Genomic DNA, 26,950 nt, shown 5'->3' on the forward strand with positions numbered 1-26,950 from the left:
TGAGGGCTGGATGGACAAAGGTATCTTGTCCATTGTGCACATTATGAATGGGGATGGTAACTTCCTTAGTTATGATTAATTTGTGAAAAATACAATATTACTTGTACTCAGGAATAATATGTGTCTTTGGTGAAAGCTGTTCCTTGCTGGTTTGGTTCAGTTTATTAAAGGTGTGATACCAAGATTAGGTAATCTAATCATCTCTGGGAGCAGAGCGGAAAGAATAAGGATTTAAACACACTGATCTTCCCTTTTAAAGTAAAGAAGAGACCCCTTGTTTCGGATTCTCCTGAAGATAAAGTGGTTCGAATAAGAACAAGATTTATCCACTTCTACCAAAAGTATAGATTTTTTTATTATTTACGTAATGTAATGAGTTAATTTGGCTTGCAATCAGTGCACCTCATTACACAGAGTCATTGGAACATCTGTTTTAGCTATGCAAATTATCTTTAAAAGATTCTGGGACGACCTCTATGCTACCTGACTTTGATTTTAAAACTGTAAAATATTGTCTTTTTCTTGGAATTGTGATGGTGAATTTTGGGTTAACAATATTGTGTTTTTGTCATTCATAAATAAACCCCACTTTTCCAGATAGATTTAATTGTCTTCTTCAAATCCTTAAAACTCATGTGTCATAAAAATAAAAATAAAATAAACTGTGTAATCTTTTAAATTTATTTTTTGATGATTAAGGGTCCTTGTATAGTATTTTATTTCTGTATTTATTTATATATATTTCTTTCTTAAAGTTCTGATTATGTTTATTTTGTTTATATGTATGTCTTTGTTGCGCTGCTATTGGACTTCTTGGAAATGTATTAAGAGTTTTATTATTGCTGTTTACTTGGTATTTTGTATGTTCTTTCAAGTAATAAAAAACAAAAACAGCATGGCTGCAGTTCACGTAGGTGCTTACGTCATATGAGAGAACGCGTGAGCGCGCACGTGCCATTTACCTGACTTTGACTCAGGTAGTACTGTTGTAAATAATGTGTAAGTTTCATATACAGACCGAACGTTTCACTTCATAAGACCTTAATATATTTTCAGGAACATTATATATATTGTCATTTTTTGCGTTTTTGGATCTGCCTTTTTTTTTTTACCCTCGACTTTTATGAATCATCAAAAACCGTGGTTTGGTTTCAGCTGAATCTTTTGTAGGCTACTGTTCCTGCTTAGAAGGAAAACTACATGCTGGATGTCCTGAGGGTGAGTAAATAAACAGCTAATTATTATTTTTTTCTTCTGACAATGCTGTGTCAATGCATTGAGAATGTTTTGCTCTGTAGCGCATTTTGGATATTTCCTTTACACAGAAAATTCATACTAGAGTATTGGCTTCATACTGCAGAAATGAAGTAGTATGCTGTTTCGAACAGCCAGTGTTCAAACTCTGTTATGCTCACATTAGAACAGTAGGAGGTGTTGTAGGTCAGAGAAAAAGACACATCTGGACCTGTGGCTCATTATAATGTATTTGAAGAAATAAAGAAAAAAAAAATCTAATTATGAGTCGATTGAAAGTCAAGGTTGTGCAGTATCATAGTACTAAATGATTGCCATATTCAAAAACCAGGGCTTCTTCAAAATTACCATGGTACTATATCATTGTAAATCTCTAAAGACATATATGTTTTATATATATATATATATATACACATTCAAAAAGGCATGTTTCTTTTCATTATTGCATGCCATGTTAGACAAGTTACCTTGTCTTAAAGAAAACATGGTAACTTTCTGTTCATGTGTGCTCATATTAAGCTAGTTTTACTGAGGGAGAGCATGAGGCGATTTCATCCTCCCACATGAGAGGGCTTCTGAAAAGGGATGCAAATGTACAAAAGCTCCCATTTAAAGTTCCTGTCGGATGATGTTAAGCAGGCGCTGTCTTCCCCCACGGCACCAGGACTACACTAATGACCCTGACAAGTTTTTCAGTTCTCCTTCGCTGTCTTGTGGCAAGAGCCCATTATAGATCATCACATGACTGGCTATTGTCTGATCTTCCGTATACATAATACATTTTTTAGCAGTGGAGCTGTACGACAGTGCCGTATTTGCCTCCAGTATTGATTTTTAAACAGCCATTTTTGCCTTTAATGAGCACAGTTTGCTCCTGAACCAGTCAGACAACACAGCATGTTGTTTGTTACTGAATTGCAGTTAATTGAGGTAAATACTGAATCTGAACCAAATTGGCTGTTCATTATGAAATCAAATCAACATGAAATACAAAATAGCACTAAATAATTAACTATGTTCTGTACTGCTATTTTAGTATCATTGAGATGCTGTTCTATTTTATCTTGAATTAGTTCTTTTAAATATTTTTAGTAATTTTGTTGTTTTTATTAATTGTAGTTTTTATTTAGGCCTTTATAAAATCCTTTTGAATTTTTCTGGACTCAATTTTAATGGTTAAATGAAACATAGTAGATAAAATAAATCTTAGCAGTCAATCAGTGTGTCTAATTAATTGAAATCACAAATTTCACATAGTTTAGAAATGTTGTGTTTTACTAATAATCAAATGAAGACAAAATATTAATAAAGGCAAACAAAGTGCTTGACAACGGAGTTTTACTCTTAAAATGAAAACGAAAGAAAATTCGATTATTTGATTTGATTTGATTATTCTGTGTGAAAATATAGAGCTTTATACAGTAAAATATGTCATTCTTATGACAGGATACTGTGATTCCGTCTGCATTTCCTGTATGACTTGACGTTTTCAGTATGGAGGTAAATGTTGCTCTGGGGTCTAAACACACGATCCTTTGTGCGAGGGTTGGATTTTTAAGCAGACATTTTCATGTTGACATGTTTCTGTGGGCGATGGCTTTCTCATGTGCACTATGTTTGGAGCGGCTCTCAAGCAGGCCTGAATGAAGCGTATCTCAGTCCTGTGAGAACGCTGTGTTACTCAGACCCAGGAAATGTGCAACCTTGGTGTGTCAGGCCAGTGACAAATTCAAGACGGACTTGTATGAAAAAAATACCCTTCAGATATGCACAAGAATTAATGTCAGACAAAAATAAACCTTTAGGCCTGGTTTCACAGACAATCATAGTTCAATTAGGACATTAATAAACATGTCTTATAAAAAACATTACTGTGTCAATGTCAAGTTTATTTCAGTTAAAACAGCTCAGAGATGCATTTTAGTCTGGGACTAATTTTAAGCATTGTCTGTGAAATCAAGGGGTAATCTTTTATTATTATTCAATGCAAAACACATGTGATGATAATTAAATTTCATTTGCATGTCAACATATATTGTACAAAGTTGCTGTTTCGCAAACTAATGGATCTTAAAGATTTTTAATATTAAGACTTCACAAGACTTGATACAGTGTGGAATCTGGATTGTATAGACTACTTTTATTGTCTTTGATCTGTTTTTGATCTCTTTTGACTTTTATTCAATGCAAAGAAATTATTGTCAGTTTAATAAAAAAATCTGTTATTTAACCAGTTTTTTTCCCTATACTACACTATACTAGAATTGCCTAGAATTTGCCATGGGGCAAAAGAGCCACAGTACTTGTGTGGCCAACATTCTTGAGCTGCCCCGCTGCAAAAAATAAAAAATTACACCTGCAACAGTCTTTTTCCATGGTCCCTTGCTGTTTTCTTTTCTAATAAATATATATGATATGATAACAGCTACGACAGAGTTGTCTAGCTGGATGCGAAATAAGTTCTGCCTATTTTTCCCATGTTTTCTATTTCACAGTCCTGTCACCGTCGTGTTGTGGGCAACGACACACAAGGTAACTGAAACAATGTGGTTTAAATCAAGGTGATCAAAGGGGGTCCAAGCACAATGATATGTATAGATGATGCAGTTACACAATGGACGTGTATCTTTGCAAGTAAATTATGAGTCCTTATGTGAGCAATATTATATGCACAACATGAAAATAGATATCATAGTGTCCCTTCTACACTTTTTCAGTAATGTGTGATAACTTGATAAATATATTGGCAAAACTATTAAAATATGATCAAATTTAATGGTATTTAGGAGATGATCGTTTTTGCATAATTACTATATTGGGTTTTATGAAAGTTTATAAAAAATAATGAATAGTTATTCTTTTTTTTTATTTATGATAATAAATAACCCCTGTAATAATCAGATATGTTGGTTTAGCTTGTCAGTTTGAAGGAATTTGTATTATTTACTTGTATTTTTAACCGATTTAAAAGTGAAACTAAGCCAGACTTCTCCCTTCTCTCCCGGGAATTGCTCCAGTACACTCTTAGAAAAAAGGGTTCATTGAGGGTTCTTTACTCAACTCCAAAGAGCCTTTTATGCTAAAATGGTTCTATAAAGACAAGAAAGAACACTTTTGGCACAAAGGTTCTTTAGGCTATTATTCATTCATTTATTATATTATTCTGCAACATTTTGCATTTGTAATTAAATTGTTTTTAGTAACTTAATATTACATTTTAATCATCCTGATTTTTGGAGAAAAACTGAAATGGCACTCTTCGTGTGATATTGATTAACTAAATAAAATTATATAAATATATAAATTTTTTAACCCCAATATCTTGAATTTTGTGATCATTCACATGCATTCATAAATGTATTTGAATACACCGAATAATGCAGTGAAAGAACGCACTCAAAATGCACACGCGCACTAGTATGACTTCATTATGTAACTTTACATTATCCTAGATGCCTGCACTTTTTAAAATGATTCGCGATCCCCAAACTAACTCAAATGATTCGCGAACCCGCTCCGAACTCCCGAACTGATTCAAATGATTCGCGATCCCCAAACTGACTCAAATGATTCACGATCCCGCTCCGAGCTCCCGAACAGACTCAAATGATTCGCGAACCCGCTCCGAACTCCCGAACTGACTAAAAGGATGCATGCTCCGAACTCCCAAACTGACTCAAATGATTCGCGAAACCGCTTTGAAGTCCCGAACTGACTCAAATGATTCGCAAACCCGCTCCGAACTCCCGAACTGATTAAAAATGATTCACGCTCCGAGCTCCTAAGCTGACTCAAATGATTCGTTTGAGTCAAAATGATTTGCAAACCCGCTTTGAACCATAGACATGTATAGAAAGGCTAGATAGCTTACCGGCGCTGAGAGCCAATGGGACCCGACGACGTCACACGGCGGCCATCTTAGGACAGGACCGCTCGTCCAGTTATAACATTAAAGTCTATTGTGCATGTTGTGCTGAAATAACTATATTTTGCTCAATTTTCAACCGATTTTCAAACGGCTTGGTGTGTCATAAACTTCAGGGATGCGGCTATTTAACTGCATACTTGTGAAAAATTATAGCCACGGAGTTTATTAAGAAAATAGTATATTAAGTAGACTAGACAGGTAAAGTACTAGGTATACCCATACACACACACAGTAATGATGTCAATATTTATAAGGTACATGAAACATGAAATAGTGCAATTTAGTTTATTATTAATATTTACATTATTAAATACATGTGTAAATTTATGTATAATATAAATCTGTCTCAAGTTGCCATTCTGTAAAATAACGAGAAAAGAGATGGGTCTTTGTTTTTTGTTTTTTTACTTAGGTCCAAAGGCACACAATTAGAAAAAAACTTACAAAAAAAAAATATACAAAATATACAAAAAAAACAAAAACATTAAGACACAATTGGACACAAAACTCTTTCCATCAATACAATATAATCAATACAGCTCCCTCCCTCTCCTCCTCTCATTTTCCACAAGCGTAATCAGAAGTTCTGTAAACAAAAAACCAACAAAGTAATCCAAATGTAAATATGTTTTTAAGAGACCAAACCACTTGGAAATCATGTGTAACTCAAAGCTATGTTGAAACGAAAGACTAACCCTGCCTCTCCCACCAATTTACAATTGCTTGGTGACTCACTTATGACCTCTTCACTGCTAGCCAGCAAATAAATACAACCACATCCACAAAATGACATTTAGACAAAAGATTAGGTTGTCAAGAAACGTTGTTGGTCTCAGGAAACCTGTTAATAATTGAAAATGTCGACTGTGGTATCACTTTAGAGTAGAGGGCAGCCATGAAACACACAGCTACGCTGCAATGTTAAGCGTTTCTCAAAACGTGAAGCTACAATTTAAACATCGGCATCAGCACAAATCATAGCCACGTTAATAAGGTTTATAATAAACCAAACCGTTTGTAAATCCGTCAAGAATTCAGCAAGTTACGAGCATTTTAGTTGGCGTATGTCACTCACCTTCCGTCCACAGCAGCAGGGAGCAGCAGCGCAGTCTCCTGACCTAAGATGGCCGCCAAGTGACGACACAGCTGACTCCGCCTTGAGCCATCTAGCCTTTCTATACATGTCTATGCTTTGAACTCCCAAACTGACTCAAATGATTCACAATCCGAAGTTCCCATCCAAATCAAATGACACCGCCAGCGCTACTATTGGCTTAGTTCTCTAATTTCATAACATTTGCTGAAATTAAGGTAAGAAAGGTATATCGTTAACAAATAAAATATCAATATTTCCATTCCGAAATGCTTTCCACGTCGATACATCCACGAAAATAAGCAGGTGAGCAGATCACTCTCTCACTATTTGATTGCTCTAGTCTTTATCCACTCATCATCATCATCATCATCCACCAATCAGAACACACGAGAACTCTTTGACCACAGCAGCTGTGCTTCAAAAGCTCTTGCAGCAGCTCAACACTGGTTTTCTCTGAGGTGGTCGGATCACATCAGATTGTGCTTGATCTTGCAGATCATGACTTATATCTACTCTTCCTCTCCCTGCAGTTTGCTAATATAAAGATTCCTCATTTGAACTCCCACCTCTTCTGTGGGTTTTATTGTTCTGGGTTTGAATTTGGGCTCCTGGGATCTCAAAAAAGAAACATTTTCAATCTCCAAGTTGAACGTTATGACAACACACTCTTAGAAAAAAAGGGTTCATTGGGGTTCAATATAGAACCATAGGGTTCTTTACTCAACTCCAAAGAGCCTTTTATGCTAAAAAGGTTCTATAATGACAAGAAAGAACCCTTTTGGCACAAAGGTTCTTATCATTTTGTATTTGTAATTAAATTATTGTTTGTAGTAACTTAATATCACATTTTAATCATCCTGATTTTTGGAGAAAAAGTGAAATGGCACTCTTCGTGTGATATTGATTAACTACATGAAATTATATAAATATATAATTTTTTTAACCCCCATATCTTGAATTTTGTGATCATTCACATGCATTCATAAATGCATTTGAATACACTGAATAATACAGTGAAAGAACGCACTCAAAATGCACACACGCCACGCGCACTCTACATCAAGTAACTTTACATTAGCTTAGATGCATACACTTTTTAGGCACGATTTGTTTAGTCTTTGAATATACTTGATACTGCTAAAAGGCACATCATTAAAACAAAAAATACGAGTTCACATATCACACATAAACACGCGTGGAAAACGTAATTAGAACTAGCTTCTAAATTAGTTAAAAATGCCTATCCATATACAGCTATGATTCGCGAACCCCAAACTGACTCAAACGATTCACGCTCCGAACTCCCGAACTGACTCAAATGATTCGCGAACCCGCTTTGAACTTCCAAACTGATTTAAATGATTCGCGATCCCCAAACTGACTCAAATGATTCGCGAACCCGCTTTGAACTCCCGAACTGACTCAAATGATTCGCGAACCCGCTACGAACTCCCGAACTGATTCAAATGATTCGCGAACCCCAAACTGACTCAAATGATTCGGGAACTCACTCCGAACTCCTTAACTGACTCAAGTGATTCGCGAACCCGCTCCGAACTCTCGAACTGATTCAAATGATCCGCGAAGCCGCTCCGAACTCCCAAACTGACTCAAATGATATGCGATCCCCAATCGGACTCAAATTATTCGCAAACCAGCTCCGAACTGACTCAAATGATTCACATTCTGAACTCCCAATCTGACTCAAATGATTCGCATACCAGCTCCGAACTCCCGAACTGACTCAAATGATTCACGTTCCGAACTCCCAAACTGACTCAAATGATTCGCAAACTCGCTCCGAACTCCCGAACTGATTCAGATGACTTCCGATCCCAAAACTGACTCAAATGATTCGCGAACCTGCTCCGAACTGACTCAAATTATTCTCGATCCCGCTCCGAACTCCCAAACTGAATCAAATGATTCACGCTCCAAACTCTCAAACTGACTCAAATGATTCGCGAACCCGCTTTGAACTACTGAACAGACTCAAATGATTCGCGAACACGCTCCGAACTCCCGAACTGATTCAAATGATCTGCGATCCCCAAACTGACTCAAATGATTTGCGAACCTGCTCAAAACTCCCGTACTGACTCAAATTATTCGCGATTTCCGGGATGCGGAAATACAGTGTGGTTCGTAGAATCCAGTCATAAAAACGGAATGCCTAACGCGGACGGAATATGCCACATTTTGGATGACTAAATCAAAAGTAGGTCAGTACACTTGAATCAAAACATGACATGGACTACTAGTGTCTGTGAATATTAAGCCCCAAAATGCAATATATGACTTGCACATTCTGCGTGTTGGAAACCAGGCGCGGACTGGACACCGGGAGAACCGGGACAATTCCCGGTGGCCTGGCAGATCATGCCGTCTATTTTAATATTGTTATTGCATAATTGCACGCCGAATGTACTAAAGCGATCATTTGCGAATCCGCCATTTGATAATTAAATCTCTAATAAATCATGAATTGTTAGTCATGACCCGCGACTTTTTGTCTTTGTTTTTTTATTTATTTAATCAAGCAGCAGCACGTTGCTCATCAGTCATCACTCAAAATACTATATAAAGGACATCATTATTATCTGTTGTAATGTTACAGTAGTAATTTAGCTGAAAAAAAAAATCCGATTTTTTTTATAGGTTTAGGGGGAGCTACGACAGACAACAACACAACCCTTACGAAAATTATCATTTTAATATTTAACTATAAATCCAGAGAAAATGGTTACTATTGTTTAACTGTGGTAACCAAAAATGTAAAATTATTTTAAAAATGTATTTATTTAAAAATACAAATCCATTTGCAAAAAAAACAAAACAAGGTTATTTTACTTTTATATAGGCTAATAAAAGCATGGTTAATTTTTGTAAGGGAAAAACATGACTCGTGTACAGTATTAGGATTTTTCTATAAAGATATTGTAGTATTGTAGAGTATTGTATTGTAAAGCAGGGGCGGTTCTAGGGTGAGTGGAGATCTGGGGCTTAGCCCAGAAAAATCCATGTACCGGAATGTGATTTTTTATTTTAATAAATCAGAAATATTTACCTTGTTTAAAATATACAAAAACAAACAAAACAAACAAAAAAAAAACTAAATTTGTTTTTTTAACATTTTATTCTAAGACATGGTAAAATAGCAAGCTCAGCTCTATTATTGTTTTAATAGTCTTCACTTAACGGCATGATTTTTGTGAGAATAAATAAAAAAAGGTGAATAAAGAATCTATAATAACAAAAAAAACTGCAACCATTCTTCATGCACATATTACATTTTATAGTCTACCTTATTCTTATGTTATACATACACTCACATACATAATACACACACACAAACACTTAAGGCCAAGTATAATTATAAACACTGGGCTCTATACACTTATATTTTTGAAGGAGCATTTACACAGCACTTACAAATTGCATAAATAATCTTATGAGGCTAATGTATCAAATATAAAATTTGGAATACAGAAATATGAAATGATGAAAAAAATTAGAGCTGTACTTTGCCACTAGGTGGCGGCATGCCACTGCCTTAATGTGTGAGTCGGTCAGTCATTTATTCAATGGATTCGTTTGAAACAGATGATTCATTCAGAAAAAAAGTAAGCAACTGTTTTTTATGAATGGGTCAGTGAATCATTTACTCAAGCAAATTTATTCAATAAACACCGCTGTGTGTTGCTGCAGAGCACAACAACATGCTTTGTTTGGAACAATTTCTTTTGCGAAATATGTCTTTTTTTATTATCTTATTTATTGAATTGTTGCCCTAACAAGAAAAGTCTGCCACAGACAGCGCTAACCAAACATTATAACCGCTCTCTCTCTCTGTGTGTGTGTGTGTGTCCTAAAGACTGTGCTGCGCAACCGTTAACTGTTAGATGTTCAAAATGTAACATTAAATCAGACAAAATTTAAAACCGAAAAAGAAATATAATACTATTATTAAAAGTTACAGATACCTGAAGCTGTTGTATCTTGGCGTTCAAGTGTTGGCTGGGGGTGTTTTACTTCCTTTTTTTTTTTTTTTTTTTTTTTTTTTTTTTTTTAGAATTTTGAAATATCCATTTTAATTTTCAAATAAACTGATCTAGTAAACTACTACACGGCAACAAACCGCCTGCCTCCAAAAGATCTCATTTCATTGGCTGGATTGTACAGACGCTCATCGATGGTTGGCCAGTTTACATGTCAGTCAGAAACACTAGACTCAGTGGGCGGTTTTCGTCGGGTGTGAATGACAACGCGTAAATTGACAGACACTGTAGACGTGAGAGTCGAAAGATATTTATTTATTTAATTAAATTCTAATATAAATTACTTTATTGGGCATGAAAACTCATTGATGGCATGGTGGTAATAAAAACATTCGGGGCTTTACTGAAAACATTCGGGGCTCCAGCCCCCTTAGCCCACCCCTAACGCCGCCCCTGTTGTAAAGTATAGTTTTGTTCAATCTTGAGTATTAAACTCATGAGAGAGATGGATAACACGGCAAAATAAAGAGACTTGAAGAGAAAAATGGAAGTGAAGGTGCAGTTCAGGAGAGAACTTTTAAGTATTTTGCATGTCCCAAAATGAAAGATTTAAACCTTTTTTATGTCAGGTCCATACAAAAAAAAATTGTGCATGAATTTGTTTGTATGAGTTTGAATTTTCCAGTCTGAATTTTTTTCCCAGTCCGCCCCTCCTGTAAATGAATGGCAAAGACATAGTTTCATTTTCTACAGATAGGCCTACTGAAGCTCGCAGTGTTTTCAACCTCTGCTGCCTCAATATAGGAGTACACGAGCACATAAACATAATTTCTAGAACTGCTCTGTCACTTCATGTGCATTTTACTTATTTTGAGAAAACTATCATCATATACAGAGACAGCAGTTCAAAAAAAACACCAATATTTCAGGAGTTTATTACACAGAATACATCACATGCTTATTAGATAACTGTATTTAAGTTGATGTATATGCTTTTATTTATTATTCTTTAATTTTCACAAATTTAGAAAAGTAATCAAAAAGTACTCAAAAGTAATTAGTTACATTACTTTAGTAAAGTAATTGAAAAAGTTACACTACTATTACATTTTAAACAGGGTAACTTGTAATCTGTAACCTATTACATTTCCAAATCAACCTTCCCAACACTGCTGACTCAAATGATTAGCGATCCCGCTCTGAGTAGTAAAATAGTAATCATATGAATAATGAATAATAATGAATAATTTTGTCTTGGAAGGAAGATTTTATTTTTGCCTCAAATAAAGACTTCAGAAGACTTGAAATATAGTATGTGGTTCGTTTAGACTTTTATGATGATTTTTTTTTTTTTTTTTTTTTTGTAATTGTGGTTCAAGATAAGAGCGACTTTCAGCATAAAAACATCTTTGTACATCTTTTGAGTCCATGTTGGTACTTTAAAGGCACATGTTAGTGCTTAAAGTGTATCTTAAAAGTACAGAATTGTACCTTTTGAAATGGTTCCTCAGGTGCCCAAGTGACAGCTTTTGTACCTTTTCTTCTGAGAGTGTACAGCCTGTTCCTGGTCTTATTGTGCACCACTCACCCATGCACATTATGTCACACAGAAAATTCATTGTTACAGAAATTCATTGTTAAACAGTCTTAAATGGCATTTATTGTTGACTTTAGCAGCCTTTGTTCACTGTTGACTTTTACTGAATCCAAATAAAAGACTGGAAATTCGAAGAAACTTCAACATTAGCTGAACGTTTTGTCTGCTAAACCTACAATGCTGAGTTCTATAGATTTATTGTGATTGTATTATTAGTAGCGTCCCGCTGCGTTTGACCTTCTGTGCCTTTTTAATATATTAGATTGCACTAAACCAAATTTACATTAGAAAGATGGTGGTCTGGTGCCCCACACCAACACAGGGATAAAGAGGAAGACAGTGAATATGACACATGTGCAATAAACGCCTGCTTGAGAATAAGTGATGTCGAAGCACCGTCAATGGTACGAGATGCCACTAGATATGGAAGGTGGACGGGGCCAAAAATCTTTAAATGGAAAATGTGAAATTTGACCATATCAACACAGACTGTTTGTCCGCATTAACATGGTAATTTTGAATGTGTTTCTTTTGTAGTCACGCACATTCTTTGCCTTGTGTAAAGACCAAGCGTTAAGACAAATTTAAACGTTTCAGCATGTGCACATTCTGGCCATGTTCGAACATGTAATACGCAATTTCCTCTAGATTTACCCACATATTGGTCCTTATCGCATTGCTTTACTGTTAGCCACTGTGCTAGAGTAAATTAATTAATGTTACAATGTGAAATAAGTCACTTTTACGGACTCCCTTCTGGTGGAATGACCTCCCCAACTCAATCCGGGCAGCTGAGTCCTTAGCCATCTTCAAGAATCGGCTTAAAACACATCTCTTCCATCTTTATTTGACCCTCTAACTTTAACACTCACTATTCTAATTCTATTCTTAAAAAAATCTAACTACCTTTCTAATCTTTTTATATTCTATTTTCTTTTCATTCATTATGCAATTGTATGTGTGTGTGTGTGTGTATGTGCAAAGACCTCTAACTAGCTTGCTCTATTCTTTTTTATTTTTATTTTTTATTCTATCTGTTTTCTTTTTATGTATTATATTATTTAAAATCCCATGCTAGGTGCACTGTGTTAACCTAACTGAGACTTGTTATAGCACTTATATACCATTGCTCTTTTTGTTGTTTTTGATTGCTTCCACTGTCCTCATCTGTAAGTCGCTTTGGATAAAAGCGTCTGCTAAATGAATAAATGTAAATGTAAATGAATAAAGACTTTTCTAGCTGAGAAAGAACTAAACAACTAAAAATGACATGACATTATATATTCATAATGTACACATAACATATCGATGCAAGGTCAAACTTTACATTTACATTTGATTTCACTTTAGGACCTTTGGCCCTGTCCACCTTCCATAATTTGAAATGATCTGAGATGTTCTCAGAAACGCTGTGAACAGTGCTGATAAGATGTTGAAGATACTGTATAGAGGAAGGGTTTTGGACTAGTCACAACTATTCTCCTACTGTGAAAATAACCTTTTCCCAGATGATTCGGTTTATGCTTCTCAAACAGGCTTTTTCTGAACACTGCCATAAATCAAAAACAGCCATTCTGAGAGGCCACAGTGTGTTTATAATATTCGTGCTGTTTACTAAGACAAGCGTCCTGATTACTATTGCTCAGAATAAGGGGTATGGGTTTGAACAAACCCCTGAGCTTCAGTCTTAAAATAAAACAGCAACAACATAACGATCGAAGACTTGCTGATGGACTCTTTTGACTAAACAATCACCTAGCACCCATCCAGACTTTTAACAAACTTTTATATATATATATATATATATATATATATATATATATATATAAAATAAATATATATATATATATATATAATAAGATACTATATACTATCAAAATACTAAAATAAAATCTAAATCTAACATACTATCAAATATATAAAATATATAAATTAATATAATAATAATAATTTATTTGAACAGTTTATGGCTTTATTTATTTATTTTTTGCTTTTAAACATTAAACAATAGAGCTTTTATTTTTGAAGAAACTGAACTATTCTTAATACAAATTTGGGAAGATTGTTGTTGCGTTTTCAAATGCTTATTATAAGTGTGCTTATTATATATAAACATGGACAACTTCCTGTTAACATTATAAGTGGACTTCAGCTCAGAGAAAAAAATATAGCATCTTGCTAAAACAAAACAGAACACAAACCCCTAAAAGTAGTCATAACTGTCACACGTGCTCTTGAAATATAAAGTCTGTACTGTACTGTCTCACGGGATGAATTTTTGACCCCAGACTACAGTATGTGGTTTCCCGAACATTAAAAGTAAACACACTTCTTATGCCATTTCTCATATTTGATTGAAACAGCAGGACACATTTCCATGAAACTGTGAATAGCCCTTCAGTCACTAGGGGAAAGTGTCCACTGCTTGAACGTCATAGGAATCATGAGGACATTCTCATGGACAGTTGTTTCGGAAGCTCAATCAGGACGATTCCCAATACACTTATGATGCAGTCATTTTTTTATTGGGTATTTCTGTTTTGGAATCATTTGATTTTCTTTCATTTGAGAAAGAAACACAATAACAAAGTGCCACTTGTTAGAAGGAATTTAAGCCACATAAGTTGGTCATTTTGAGGTCATTACATATTCTTTGTTATGGTCAAGTATCAATATCACAATGGAAATTTGTGTTTTTCCGAGGTCATAGTAATGAGAACACAACTTATGGGAGGGGTGATGGTTGGTCCCACAGTGAAACACATGGAAAGCTGTATCTGATGTTCATGTGGAATCATTTTTTTACACACAGATAAGGCGACCAAGCAGGATTATCACAAAGACACTTATACGATCGATACCCAGTTCAATGCGGTTTCACGATTAATCATCAGGCGAAATGGGTTTTGGAATCATACTCAATGCAAACAGACCATGCCCATTAACTGTAGTGCAATTTCTGAGGACTGAATGAAGAAGATATGAACTGGAGAACAAACAGTCAAAAATAGAATATTCACTCATATATAATATAACACTCATTAGACATGTTAAAATAAAACTGCTGTCAATAAAAAACAAAAACAAATGCTGGTATATTTATCATCACAGATCCATGCAGAATGATGTCCACTATAATTTCCAAGCAAACATCCTGGACATTCTCCTTTTAAAGGAATAGTTCATTTAAAAAATTACATTTCTGTCATTATTTGTTCACACTTCATGTTATTCCATACCTAAAAACATACAAAAATGAGAGGTCACAGCAACTGTGTTTATCAAGCTCAAAAAATACAATAAAAGCAACATAAAATAGTCTATTTTTGTGCGTTATATTCAACACCTTCTGAAGAATGTGATTGATTTGTCTGATGAATAGACAGTTTAACCCTAAAGCATACAGTAATATATTATGATCAACATGATCAAAGCTGCTGAAAACCTGTTGTACACTCCCTGTTACATGCCTTCGGTCATCTAACTGATGGTTTAAACTTTTATTTAGTAAAATAATACAAATATCCTCTTTCAGCTCATGAAATTAGCTTTTTGTTGTGAAATCTCTTCTGATTTCTGGGAAGTAAATATAAGAAAAGCTTTTGTATTTTTAGTAATATTTCAAGAAAAAAACCGAAGTATGGGCTTACTTTATTATCCATACATCATTTTTCTTTTAATCATGTTGAATTGTGAGTATCAAATATGATCATCAGGCTCTTAAAAATCTCTCAGTCATTATTGTATTGCATTGCATTATATGTTTTGAAATTAAAGAGCTTTGATCATAAACCTAAGCATTAAAATATCATCTTACTAAGACATCGGGAGATAAAGTGATTTGCACATGAATTGCACATTTTTGCTTAGCTTGGGCCGCTGAATAAAATTGGGTTTTTTTTCACCTCAAGTATGAGCTCCATATTCTTCTATATCATACTATATAAGCCATAAATGCCAGATGTAACAAATATGATGCATAACAAAAAAATACACAAATTAACTGATTCTATATCTACTGTATACTTTGTCTGAAGGTTCAAACTGCTCCAAATGAGATTTACAGGCATGCACTCCCCTCTGTTGAAGCTGCAAAATCTTCTTTGCATTTCAGTTCTTTGACAGGTTTAGAACAACATGAGAGTGAGTAAATAAAGACAGAGATTTCATGTAAAGCTGATCCGTGCCTTTATGAAGCATCAAAACTGTTGCAGCAGCTTTCAATGTTCCCATTGCTGATCGTTTCAATCGAAAGCTCGCTTTTCTTCATCAGTTTGTGTTCTCAAGTCTAAGGCCCTGTCAGCTGGTAAAGTGGCATCACAGCCAGCGTGTGTCGAGTGATTTCCCCAGCGTGCTCCTTCACACTGCATCCCCGTCCTCACACAGCGAGAGCTGATGGATTTTGATGACGGGAAGCGAGTTGTGCGCGGGCGGCTCGGGCTGCGGAGAATCCATTCTCACGCAGCAGCATGTCCTCAGCAGGTTTTTACCACACATTCCCGCCACTTTCGCTCCCACGCTGACCCCGGTTGCCCCCACCGATGATGTCTGGGAAGGGGCCTGCCATTCCCGGCCGTCCCGGGAGGACGGGCTGCGGGACAGAGCGATGGAGGAGGACGGGCTCAGGCGGGACGGGTTGTTTCGGCTCGTCAGGCCGAGGATCTGAAGCTGGCCGTGCCGGGCACTGTGGCTCTGGTAGATCACGTGGGACGGCGTGGATCTCTTGCGGAGGCAGCGGGCGCCCAACACGCTCAGGAAGGCTTTCTTAAATTCCTGACTGGAGCAGGGGTAGATGATGGGGTTGATGCAGCTGTTGAAATAGCCCAGCCAAAATGTGATCTTGAAAACTGTGTCTGAGGGTTTGTACGTCGGGAAAATGGAACCTAGAAATAGAAAAAAAACACAGGGAATGAGCACATTCCTATTCAAAAACCCATCAAGGGATTTAGTTTAGGGAATTTTACTGGACTGGCATCATAAAATTGCTTCATATTTTCATGGATCAAACATCAAAAATAGTAATTCATGATCAGTCAAAAGTTCATAAATATGCATATAGTTAAAAAGTGTATTTAAACTTTTATAACAATTTATATTTAAACTTTGTATTTAAGTATCAAAAAAAATTTAGAACATTTTTTTATTCAAATTGTGTAAATATTACAAAAATATAAATATATATATATAACAATTTAAATTGTTGTGCAAATATTATTTAAAAAATAATAATAATATTTATAAAACAAAATATAAAACATAGTTTTTTTCTTAATATATTGGTCGACCACTTCAAATATTTTCTCATTCAGCATGCATATACAAAAAAAGTCAATAATACATTTTAAAATCAGTAAGATCACATTTGCAACCTATGTTACTTCTATAGTCAGTAGTAAAACTGAAACATCATCTGTATTCTTCAACCAGATAGTGTGAATAATCTGCACTGATGAATCATTCCCAATATAATCAAGAATGAGGAAATAGGATCAATATCAAATCAATAAACCGACGATAGCAGAAATCTGTTTATTTGAGACTGAGGACTTTATCCTGCAGTCTTGAAATCAAATGTAAACTGACGTTCACACAAAGAATAAAATCTCTAAAAAACTAGTTTTTATGCAACTTGATAAGAAAGGTTTCAGTGTTGACTCTGTCGGCTTTATTCACGTTATGCATGTGACCACAATGAAAATGCAATAAAAATCATCTGGATTTGGATATTAATGAATTATTAATAAAAATTTGGATGTGTTTCAGCTGTTTCATTCTCTCTCTGAGAAGAAAAAGATTGAAGACTCATCTCGTCATGTAATGGGGATGATTAATGGGACCTGAAGTTAACAGATAAGGAGCAGAAAATGAGAAAGCTTACGTTTGGGAAAGAGAAAAACGTGTGAATGCTTCTGAAATCATCGTTCTGTCTGTCGCCGCTGCTTCAGTGTGACAGCACGGATAACTACGTCATGCATCACAATGCCGGCCAAGTCTTTTTATAGCATCTGATCTGATCTCACACTGGAACGTTCCTCCGTTAATCAAGGTTAATACTTTTATTAAAATTGTCGTCATAAATCCGGCTCAATGTGATCAGAGAAGGACCTTTCAGAGGAAGGGATTTGTTCGGTGTCATAAAGGACAAAGCCACAGAAAAATAAAATTGCATGCCTACATTTAACCGTTCACACATCCACTGGATTTTTCTAATACCACTTTGTTCGTAGCATTAAAAGTGTCACCTGGCCTTGAGACGCAGCATCTGTCTTCAGAGCTAAGAGCTGGAGTCGCCTCGTAACGCACTTTAAGAGCGAGTCAAGAGGGGCTTTTACACACAAAGATGAAGGAGAGCCAAAGACTGACTGACAGGGCTGTGGGAATAGTCTCTAAACGGCACACTTTAATCATTAGTATCTTCAGGCTATCAAGAGGATAGATGCTGTAGAACAGTTACTGTCCACTGGTCATATTTCACCCTGAATTAGAAGATTTATTTTACAATTAAAAATGACTTTTTTAGGACAATTACAATTTTTGGTGTTGCAAAATTATTTTTATTTTACATATACAACGTATTTGCATGTACATTTTATTTCATTAATTGAATTCATTAATTCATTAAAAAATCCAATTAAACACATTTTAACCATAATTTTCATCATAGCACATCATGAATATAATAATAGAATATTACTTTATTTTTATGTAAAAAAAATAATCATATATTATAAAATTATGTATTCATTCATTAATTAAAAAAAATCACTATAATACAATTTTTTTTTGTTTAATTTATACAACATTTATTTGTAATTTATTTTTAAATAAATATACACATTTTATTTTAAAAAATACTTATTTCAATTTTGGAGTGAAATATACCGTGGAAATGCTGTATTTTTATATTATTTTCATAACAAACACATTTTTAACAACAAATTGTATTCATAGTAATCATAGTTAAATTAAAATTAAATTAAAACCATTTATCTGAATGTACAAACTATTAATTTATATATTTATTTGTATCAGTTTCTATTCTGATTTTGGAGAGAAATATACCCTGGAAATGCTTCATTTTTGACATTATTTTCATGACAATTGAACACATGGTTACATATTGTTTGTAATACAAACAAAAAGGGTAATGGCCCTAAATAAAGTTTATATTAATAGAAAAGCTATATTTTGGAGTGAACTTTAACCTGCTCATGTGAGATTCATCCAGCTACTGATGGTAACAACTCTTAACATCTCAAAGCCGTTTTATCAGGAATCACAACATGTTCTAATGTATAAAGAGAGAGAATAATATAACAATGGAAACATTAAAGCACTGACGTTCCACTCGATCCCGAGTAAGGTGTGTGGAAATATAAATAGCGGATCCAACTAAATGATGCATTAAATTGAAAGAAGTCAAAATGAGAAAACGAAAGCAATTTCAGCCAAGCCCATAATGATAATGACTGAAGCTCAGAAAAATGTGTTTGCTGGAGTCAAACCCTGAGAATTTCTGTGCGGCTGTGGTAAACAGCTCTCATAAAAAAGACTAAGCAATGAAAGTGAGTGTTTATCAGGTCAGATTCCATTAAAGGTTATGTCGTCAGTGCACTCAGGTGTGGCTTAAAGCCTGTTTACGAGGCTTAGAGGACGGAAATATACAGCCATACATCTGAAGCTAAATCAAGCCAGCAGGTCCTGTCGAAGCATCACATTGCATGTGTATAACAGTGTCCGTGACTGCTTGATCTTCTGTTAGTCATCATTAGAAACGGCCACTGAGGATATCTAGTGTCATCATACATTTCTGGAAACACACAAAGACCTCTGACACAGTCGTACGCTACTGTCAGAACAGAAAGGATGTTCTCAGGAAACAGTGACACTTGTGTCTGGAAATTTCTGCTTTTTCCCTAATAATTTTCGTTTGGAAAGCTGGACTAATCAGGTCCAAATAACCACAGAGAACCACCTAATATTCAGATTAATGGTCAACAAATATGGGTTTCCAATAGCTAATTTTAAACTATTTCATTACCATCCTAAATATGTGATTGTAGCCCTGCAATGTACCAAAAGTTACTATAAAGCACTAGATTATTTCCACTCCACTGTAGTTATTATTATAGTTAACTAAAACTATATTTTAAAAAAAAACATTCCCGTTGCATGAAATTAAAATTAATGTTAAATAAAATAAAATATAAAAACCTAAAATAACTTAAAAATGAATAATTAATGATAATAATTAATAAGTATATTTGGATATTTGTAAAGAAAAAAAAATTACAAAAACAACAAAATGACTAAACTAAGTAAAATGGACTACTGGGCTTATCAAGGACAATTTAAACATAACCACAATTAATTACTGATCAAATGTAAGAATAACTTGCATCTGTTTGTACCATCTATTTAAGAAGACTTTTATAATCTCACACCCTCAAATATGAGAAATATGGAATATAAATAGAAAATCTATAATATAAATATATTGGTGTCACAAAAAGATACATTTTTTTATCATATATCATTAAAATAGTATTAGTATACTGTATACTACAGTTTTATATATTTTAATGAGATTTTCTGTTAGCATTAAATTCTTTAGAATTTTTTGTAATTTTAGAGTGTTTTTGTCATTTAATAGTTTTTGTTTTTAAGCCTCATTTTGAAGTTTAAGTCTTTCGTTTTAGATTATTTAGTTTTAGGGGTTAAACTTAGAAGCATTTTTTAATTTTAAGTAATTTAGTTTTAGTTAATAATAATAACCCTGATTATCATAGCATAAAATAATACTTGCACAAAAAAAACATGCTGCTCTCAAAACTTGTAGACATTAAATCGGTTGCCTGTGCTTTTCTGAATGTCAGGTCCACTGCTCTTTAATATTAGCTCTAATGTAAGCAGATATTGATGGTCATTATTTATTAAAGCCTCACGGATCCCTACTGCATTTTACTCTATTTACACACCCAGTCTGCAAGTGCTTACAAAAATACAGGATGACGGAGCTCATTTTCAATTGAATTTCTTTCAGCCTGAGCAGTCTGGTACCTCCCGCCTCATTTCCCGTGGTTCCTTGTCAGAGTAAATGATCAGAGAAAAGAGAGTGTTAATGCCACGTGAGATTTTCAGACATGAATTCAGTGTTAAAGATTCACCGAGGGCTAATGCATGCGTCACGGTACGACCGTGTCCTTTCTGTAATACAAGCGGTGGTTCTGTCGTGCAGTTCATGCCTGTCTGACGCAGGTTTGCCTGGAAATAGATGACACACAGAGCTCACGTCTCATGAGAGAATGTGTTCACACACTAACAGACTCGGCTACAGGTGACATCAATCATCCTGAACAGTTACTGACCCACCAATCCAACTAAACCAAAAATACAGTAGGAAACCAAATACCAGATACCATAATTAATGCAGTTATTGTTCCAAATATAAATCATCACAAACTTACATAGGATCTCTTTAAAATAATAATAATAAATAAATCAATAAAAGTGCAAGATGCTACAGAATCTTTTTCAATGTAACTGTAGTAACTCTATTTTTGTAATTGAGTTTAGTGGAGTATGTTTTAGATACTTAAAATACTATTGCAGTTTTTTTACATCAAAATATTATTTGCTGTTTCTTTGTAATTTATCTTAAAATCCACTAGAAGTTAAGTGAAAATAGTTTCTACATTTTATTGTTTTTACATTTTAGATAAAATATAATGCTTCATAACAATTATACACAATTTCATATGAAAAATTAGGAATAAAATTCCTAGATTAAATAGTACTTTAAATGCTACAAGTGAATTGGCATCATTGCCATTATAAAACAATATTATAATGTGCAGTATACAAAATGAATATGTGTATAGATTTTATTTAATTTGTTTAATTAAAATAAATTTGAATTATTTTATTTTGCTAAACATTGCATGTCACTTTTATGACATCAAAAGCTAAATGTAAAAATGGAGAAACAATTCAATTAAATATTTTATTAATTATTATTATTATTAAAACTACGTTTTCTAAATAATTAACCAAAAATGGTACTGATGTATTGTGAAGATTGATATTATTGTTTTAAGAGTTTAAAAGTTTCTAAATAAAAAGTGAACATTTGCTCCATGCCATGTTGGTTGCTTACTGACTTTCATAAAGACCCCAAACCCTTCAAATTCAAAGCAATCACAATAATAACTATAATATACTGAATTGTTTACATTTAGATTTTTCTGGGAAGCGTCTCCTCTGAAGAACTGTTTTCTTTGGCTTCACTGGCTGTGTATGTTCTGTGTCTTTAAATAAGTCACTGTGTTCATGCAGTATTATGACTTTAATGTAGTGGTTGTTCCTAAGAGTCAACCAAGCATTTAAGTGATTCTCTCTTCACTGCTGCTACTGTATGGGAAGCACAGAGGGGAGATTTAAGATCAAGATTGTCTGTCTGAAGGGCAAATTCTTCATCCTAATACCTACATTCGTCAGCGAAATCCCCTCGATATTACACCACACACAGCATCTGTATGAAGTCGTTCTGCTCCAAGTTGTTTATGTGATGAAAATAGCATGTAATTAGTTTACTGGGAAAACAATTAACCTGATGTTTTTAATAATCACTAACTAAACAACGACTTCATTATGAGTGAAAATGTCTCTCAGCTTTACAGTGAGATGTCATACAAAAATAGATTAGCATCGACCAGCGTAACATTAAACGGACAACTTTCCTATTGAGCGTAGTGTTTTAGATTTCACTGTTACTAAACGCGCTTTGCAGAGCGAGTGTGTGCTGTGTTTTCTCTCAAACTGAGTCATACTGATAAGGTCATTGAATCCCTTGAGCATTTTTATTAACACTCTGTTACATGCAATCTAATGCCAGTTAATTAGCAAGCGATTCAGTATTGTGCAAATCATGTTTCTTATAAATCTCCATGCTGATTCATAATCATTTTCATGTCCTTTTGAGTAAACAGGCTCCCACGTTTACCACAGATTCATATGATTATGCTATTTGTTTGCATTGGCTTTCCAATATTACAGTTTGGATTCTTTCTCTTTTTTTGAGATTGAATAGACTCTATTATGAGGTTTAACTCTGACTGACCTTGAACCGAAAGGTCTCGCTTGAGCCCTATTACAGGGGTGGGAAATATAATAACAGCTAAAATTCATATCTGGAGAATGCAAGAAGCTCTGCTGTGCATTAAGGGAATTACAGATCGTTCTGACTCTCTGTGAAACTCATTTCTGAAGCCAAATATATTGCGTAAACACCCGTGACCCTGTTGTCTGAGAGAATGCTCAAAACGAAGGTTTAAACAAACATCTTTTAAACCTCTGGCACAACAAACACTTCTGCTGCACTACAAGATTTGAATGTTTCGAGCCGTTTACATGCTAAAATCACTAAAACACTAACAGCCAAGGCCTGCGTGGACTCAAATATTTAACTGATCTTCTGGATTCCCCACATGGCAGCATTTTACCCATTTGAGGTTATTATTTTCTCATCTCCTAGCATATGGAAAAATATCTGAGCATTCGACTTTCAGACAGGAAACCTAAAAAATGTCCCTGTGCATGTCTTTTAACCTATTTCTGTCAAAGGACAGTATGAAAAATCACACATACAGATGAGATATTTCACACAATGCAAAGAGCATCTCTTCTCAGAGGTAACTAAAACTCTTCCTCTTCTAAAGATGTTTAGTCTTATTGTCATTAAAACCACACTGACCACTGACAAAGTACTTTTTGAGCTAAGTTGGTTAACTTGATGGCCATCTTGGGAATGCTGCTAAGTACTAAGTATGACTTGCTAAGAACAATACCTATCAATTCCTATGGGGAAAGGTCGATATCTGCTCAACTTGAAAATCATCAATACAGTCAGACAAAAATTGTCATAATTTTTGATTATTTTGCTTAATGTAAATCACACTAAAACATAATTTTTCTCTGTTAGTCCAAATATTTAGCATGCATGTTTTATATACACACACACACACATATTTATATAAGACAATGCTTTTGCCAAACAGGTGAACAACTCATCTAAGGGTATGGTGACAATCACAAATAATGAAAATATATATTTTGCACATTAAAAAATAAAAACAACAGTAAAAAAGCAAAACTAATTCTTTCAAATAATTGTAAAATTATATAAAAATTGGTGTTACCAATGTTAAAAACATGTTTAAAAAATACAAAAAGCTGTTGAAAACCGAATTATAATAAAAAGAGGCTTTTTATATAGTGCACGTGTTGTGCACGTATAAATTTTCAAGTGATTTATTTTCCATAGGATTTATTTAAATGTGCCATTGGTGTGACACTGAATTTTAACAAAAAAAGATAAAAAAAAAAAAAGAAGATAAATATTGAGAATGAAAGACGCAACTCTTCCGACATTTATTTATTTATTCTATTTTATTTTCTTCCCAAAGCTAGTATCCGCTTATAATTAAATGTAAATACTGAGACACTTACCGATTGGAAGAACCAGGAAAAAAGGAAGCCAACAAAGGATGAAGCATCCAACCACGATGCCCAGGGTCTTAGCGGCCTTCTTCTCCCGGGAGAACTTGAGCAGACGCATTGCAAAGTGTGTCCGGTTGTGCAAGGCCTCGTCCTCTGAAACCATTGTGTTCCCACGATGTATCCGCAAAGTTACGGCCTCGGTGGCGTGATCGGACTTTTCCGTTTTCTGTCCACTGATAAGTACTCGGGTCTCCCTCCTGGCGACCACGTACACACGGCAATACATCGAAAGAATCACCACTAGAGGGAGGTAGAAGGATCCCAACGCAGAAAAAATGGCATAGCCGGTTTCTTCGGTAATCTTGCATACGGATTCGTCCACCGGGGCTGGTTCCTTCCATCCAAAAAGAGGTCCAATTGAGATGGTAATGGATAGAGCCCACAAAACAATGAGTGCAAGCAACCCTCGTCGTTCTGTCACAATGGACGGGTACTGCAGAGGATAACTAACGCCGATATATCGGTCCACTGAAATCATGCATAAGCTCATGATGGACGCTGTACAGCACAAGACGTCCATCGCCGCCCAAACATCGCAAAACGTCCTTCCAAAGATCCAACGGCCCAACATCTCAAAGACTGCAGAAAACGGAAGAACCGTAGAGCTCAGCAAAAGGTCCGCGACCGCCAAGTTCACAATTAAATAATGGGTAACTGTGCGTAGATTACGATGACAAGCCACCGAGAGGATGACCAGGATGTTGCCCAGAACACCAAAAATGATGAAGATCGCCAACACCATTCCCAGAACGACAGCCTTCAAGACATTCAGCTCCGGGACAAGAACCTGGCTGCAGTTGGTACAGTTTTCAGGGAACAACTCCGGAGTCATGTTGTCTTTGAGGGGAACCATCTGTTCAAGACGTCCAGGCATTTAATAAAGGTCTGATTTTGGGCATGCAGCGATGCCGTGAGTTCGATTTGCACCTTAATATCGGATCCTCTCCAAGAAAATGTTGAGAGCACTACTTCTGCATTGGCCGTGGTACAAGAACACTGGGGCATTTCCAGCATTGCAATGAGAGAATATGATGAAATTTAACCTGTTGTATCTCATTTCTCATTTCTCCTAGATGGGCTTTTAACGATGTGGAAAATAGCTGTGGGTGAAGGAATAAACACGAGGAACTAAACATATTATGCTGCGGAGAATGTAAATTTTTTTTTTGTCTTAAGTCATAAATTCAAGGGTTGTTTTGACATGTTCATAACCTCGTGCAGCTGCAACATCATATAGAACAATGTGAATGACACTAATGCTGTTGTTGCAATCTGTGTGATCTATTAAGGTACAAATTAAGTTTCCATGCATAAGTGATCCGTCTTAGATTAATGCATCAATGTGTGAAGGTGTCAAAACGCTCTGCAAACCCCCAGCTCTCTTTGCACAACCATATAGCCCTGTTAATGTTTTAGTGCACTTTGTAAAACAAGAGCTTCCTGTCTTTTTGTGCACATCTGCAGTGGTTGGAAATAGTCCACATGTTACTGACGGTCAATCAAGAATCAGATTCGCTTCGAAAGTCTGCATGGCATTGGCTGGTGTCACTGAGGTTGCCAAGCGGATAACAAGGACAAAGCTAAAAGCACTTTGGCATATGCTGGGGAGATATTTTTGGCTGAAGAGCAGTTCTCAGTGAGTCACGCAGTTTTTAGGCGACCGGCTTCAATCAGGAGAGAGTTGCTCGTAAAGCAGCCATGCTGGTTTGGTTTTGAGGACTGATGAACCCTGAAAACAGACAGAGAAAATGAAGCTTTATCAGTGAAGTGGATTCATTTATCAGACAGGCAACTTTTAAACCACCGCTCATGCCTTATAATGAAGTGTGCAGTCGTTTAGCATAAAATGATGAGCCCGTTCCAGTGGGTAATGATATATAGATACATTAATTCATATTTCTCTGATAAAGGGCCTGCAAATGGATTTCTCTTCCAAGAGGGATCCTCAACCAATCAAATCCTTTTATTTATATGCAACCCTGGACCACAAAACTGGTCTTAATTCGCTGGGGTATATTTTTTGCAATAGCCAAAAAACATTTTTGCCTTTTGGTCAAAATTATGGATTTTTCTTTTATGCAAAAATCATTAGGATATTAAGTAAAAATCATGTTCCATGAAGATATTTAGGTTCCCTCAACAACAACTAAATAAACAATAGGATTTCCATGGACTTTCTGATAACTGCAAAAATTGAGCTCTGTGTCAAGTATTATGATACTCATTTTATTCATCAATATAATCTTAATAAAAAAACTTTTCTGAATTCTGAAGCCTAAATTCAATTTCCAGACGTAAAAATCTTAGACCGTTAACAGATTACACATGGGTCGCATGACTTTAACGTCACCTTCACTAAGTTTCAGACAAATCTTTATTTAAAATCTATGAGTTATAAAGTTTAAGTTAGAATAGCTTGATTATAAACAAAATGAGTGACTAGTGAGTAAATGAGATTACCTGTTCGATGCGATTATGTTTAATTCCCCTGAAAAAAACCTCTGTTGTCCCATTAGGAT

At 35.1% G+C, this 26,950-nt stretch overlaps 2 protein-coding genes across 2 annotated transcripts in view; one reads left to right on the forward strand and one right to left on the reverse strand.

Moving 5' to 3' along the window:
- Positions 1-1,136: 1,136 nt before the first annotated feature.
- The window catches only part of LOC132114943 (transmembrane protein 230-like), a 59,930-nt gene continuing 34,116 nt past the window's right edge, over positions 1,137-26,950 (forward strand). Inside the window, exon 1 of the mRNA XM_059523338.1 lies at positions 1,137-1,218. The gene's annotated coding sequence lies outside the window, so the exon portion shown is untranslated. The remainder of the gene's footprint in view (positions 1,219-26,950) is intronic.
- Positions 14,377-26,163, reverse strand: LOC132114942 (alpha-1A adrenergic receptor-like). Its single transcript, XM_059523336.1, has 2 exons — positions 24,381-26,163; positions 14,377-16,756 (listed from the first exon to the last, which is right to left on the reverse strand). The coding sequence occupies exons 1-2, from the start codon at positions 25,303-25,305 to the stop codon at positions 16,233-16,235; spliced, it is 1,449 nt and encodes a 482-aa protein (XP_059379319.1). The 5' UTR covers positions 25,306-26,163; the 3' UTR covers positions 14,377-16,232.

The sequence above is a fragment of the Carassius carassius genome, chromosome 34, assembly GCF_963082965.1.
Source record: "Carassius carassius chromosome 34, fCarCar2.1, whole genome shotgun sequence".
Taxonomy (NCBI): domain Eukaryota; kingdom Metazoa; phylum Chordata; class Actinopteri; order Cypriniformes; family Cyprinidae; genus Carassius; species Carassius carassius.

Coding starts and splice junctions, on each gene's coding strand:
- LOC132114942 (XM_059523336.1), bottom strand. CDS start 25,305: ATGCCTGGACGTCTTGAACAGATGGTTCCCCTCAAAGACAACATGACT. Junction 16,757..24,380: donor TTTCCTGGTTCTTCCAATCG/GTAAGTGTCTCA, acceptor TTCTATTTCTAG/GTTCCATTTTCCCGACGTAC.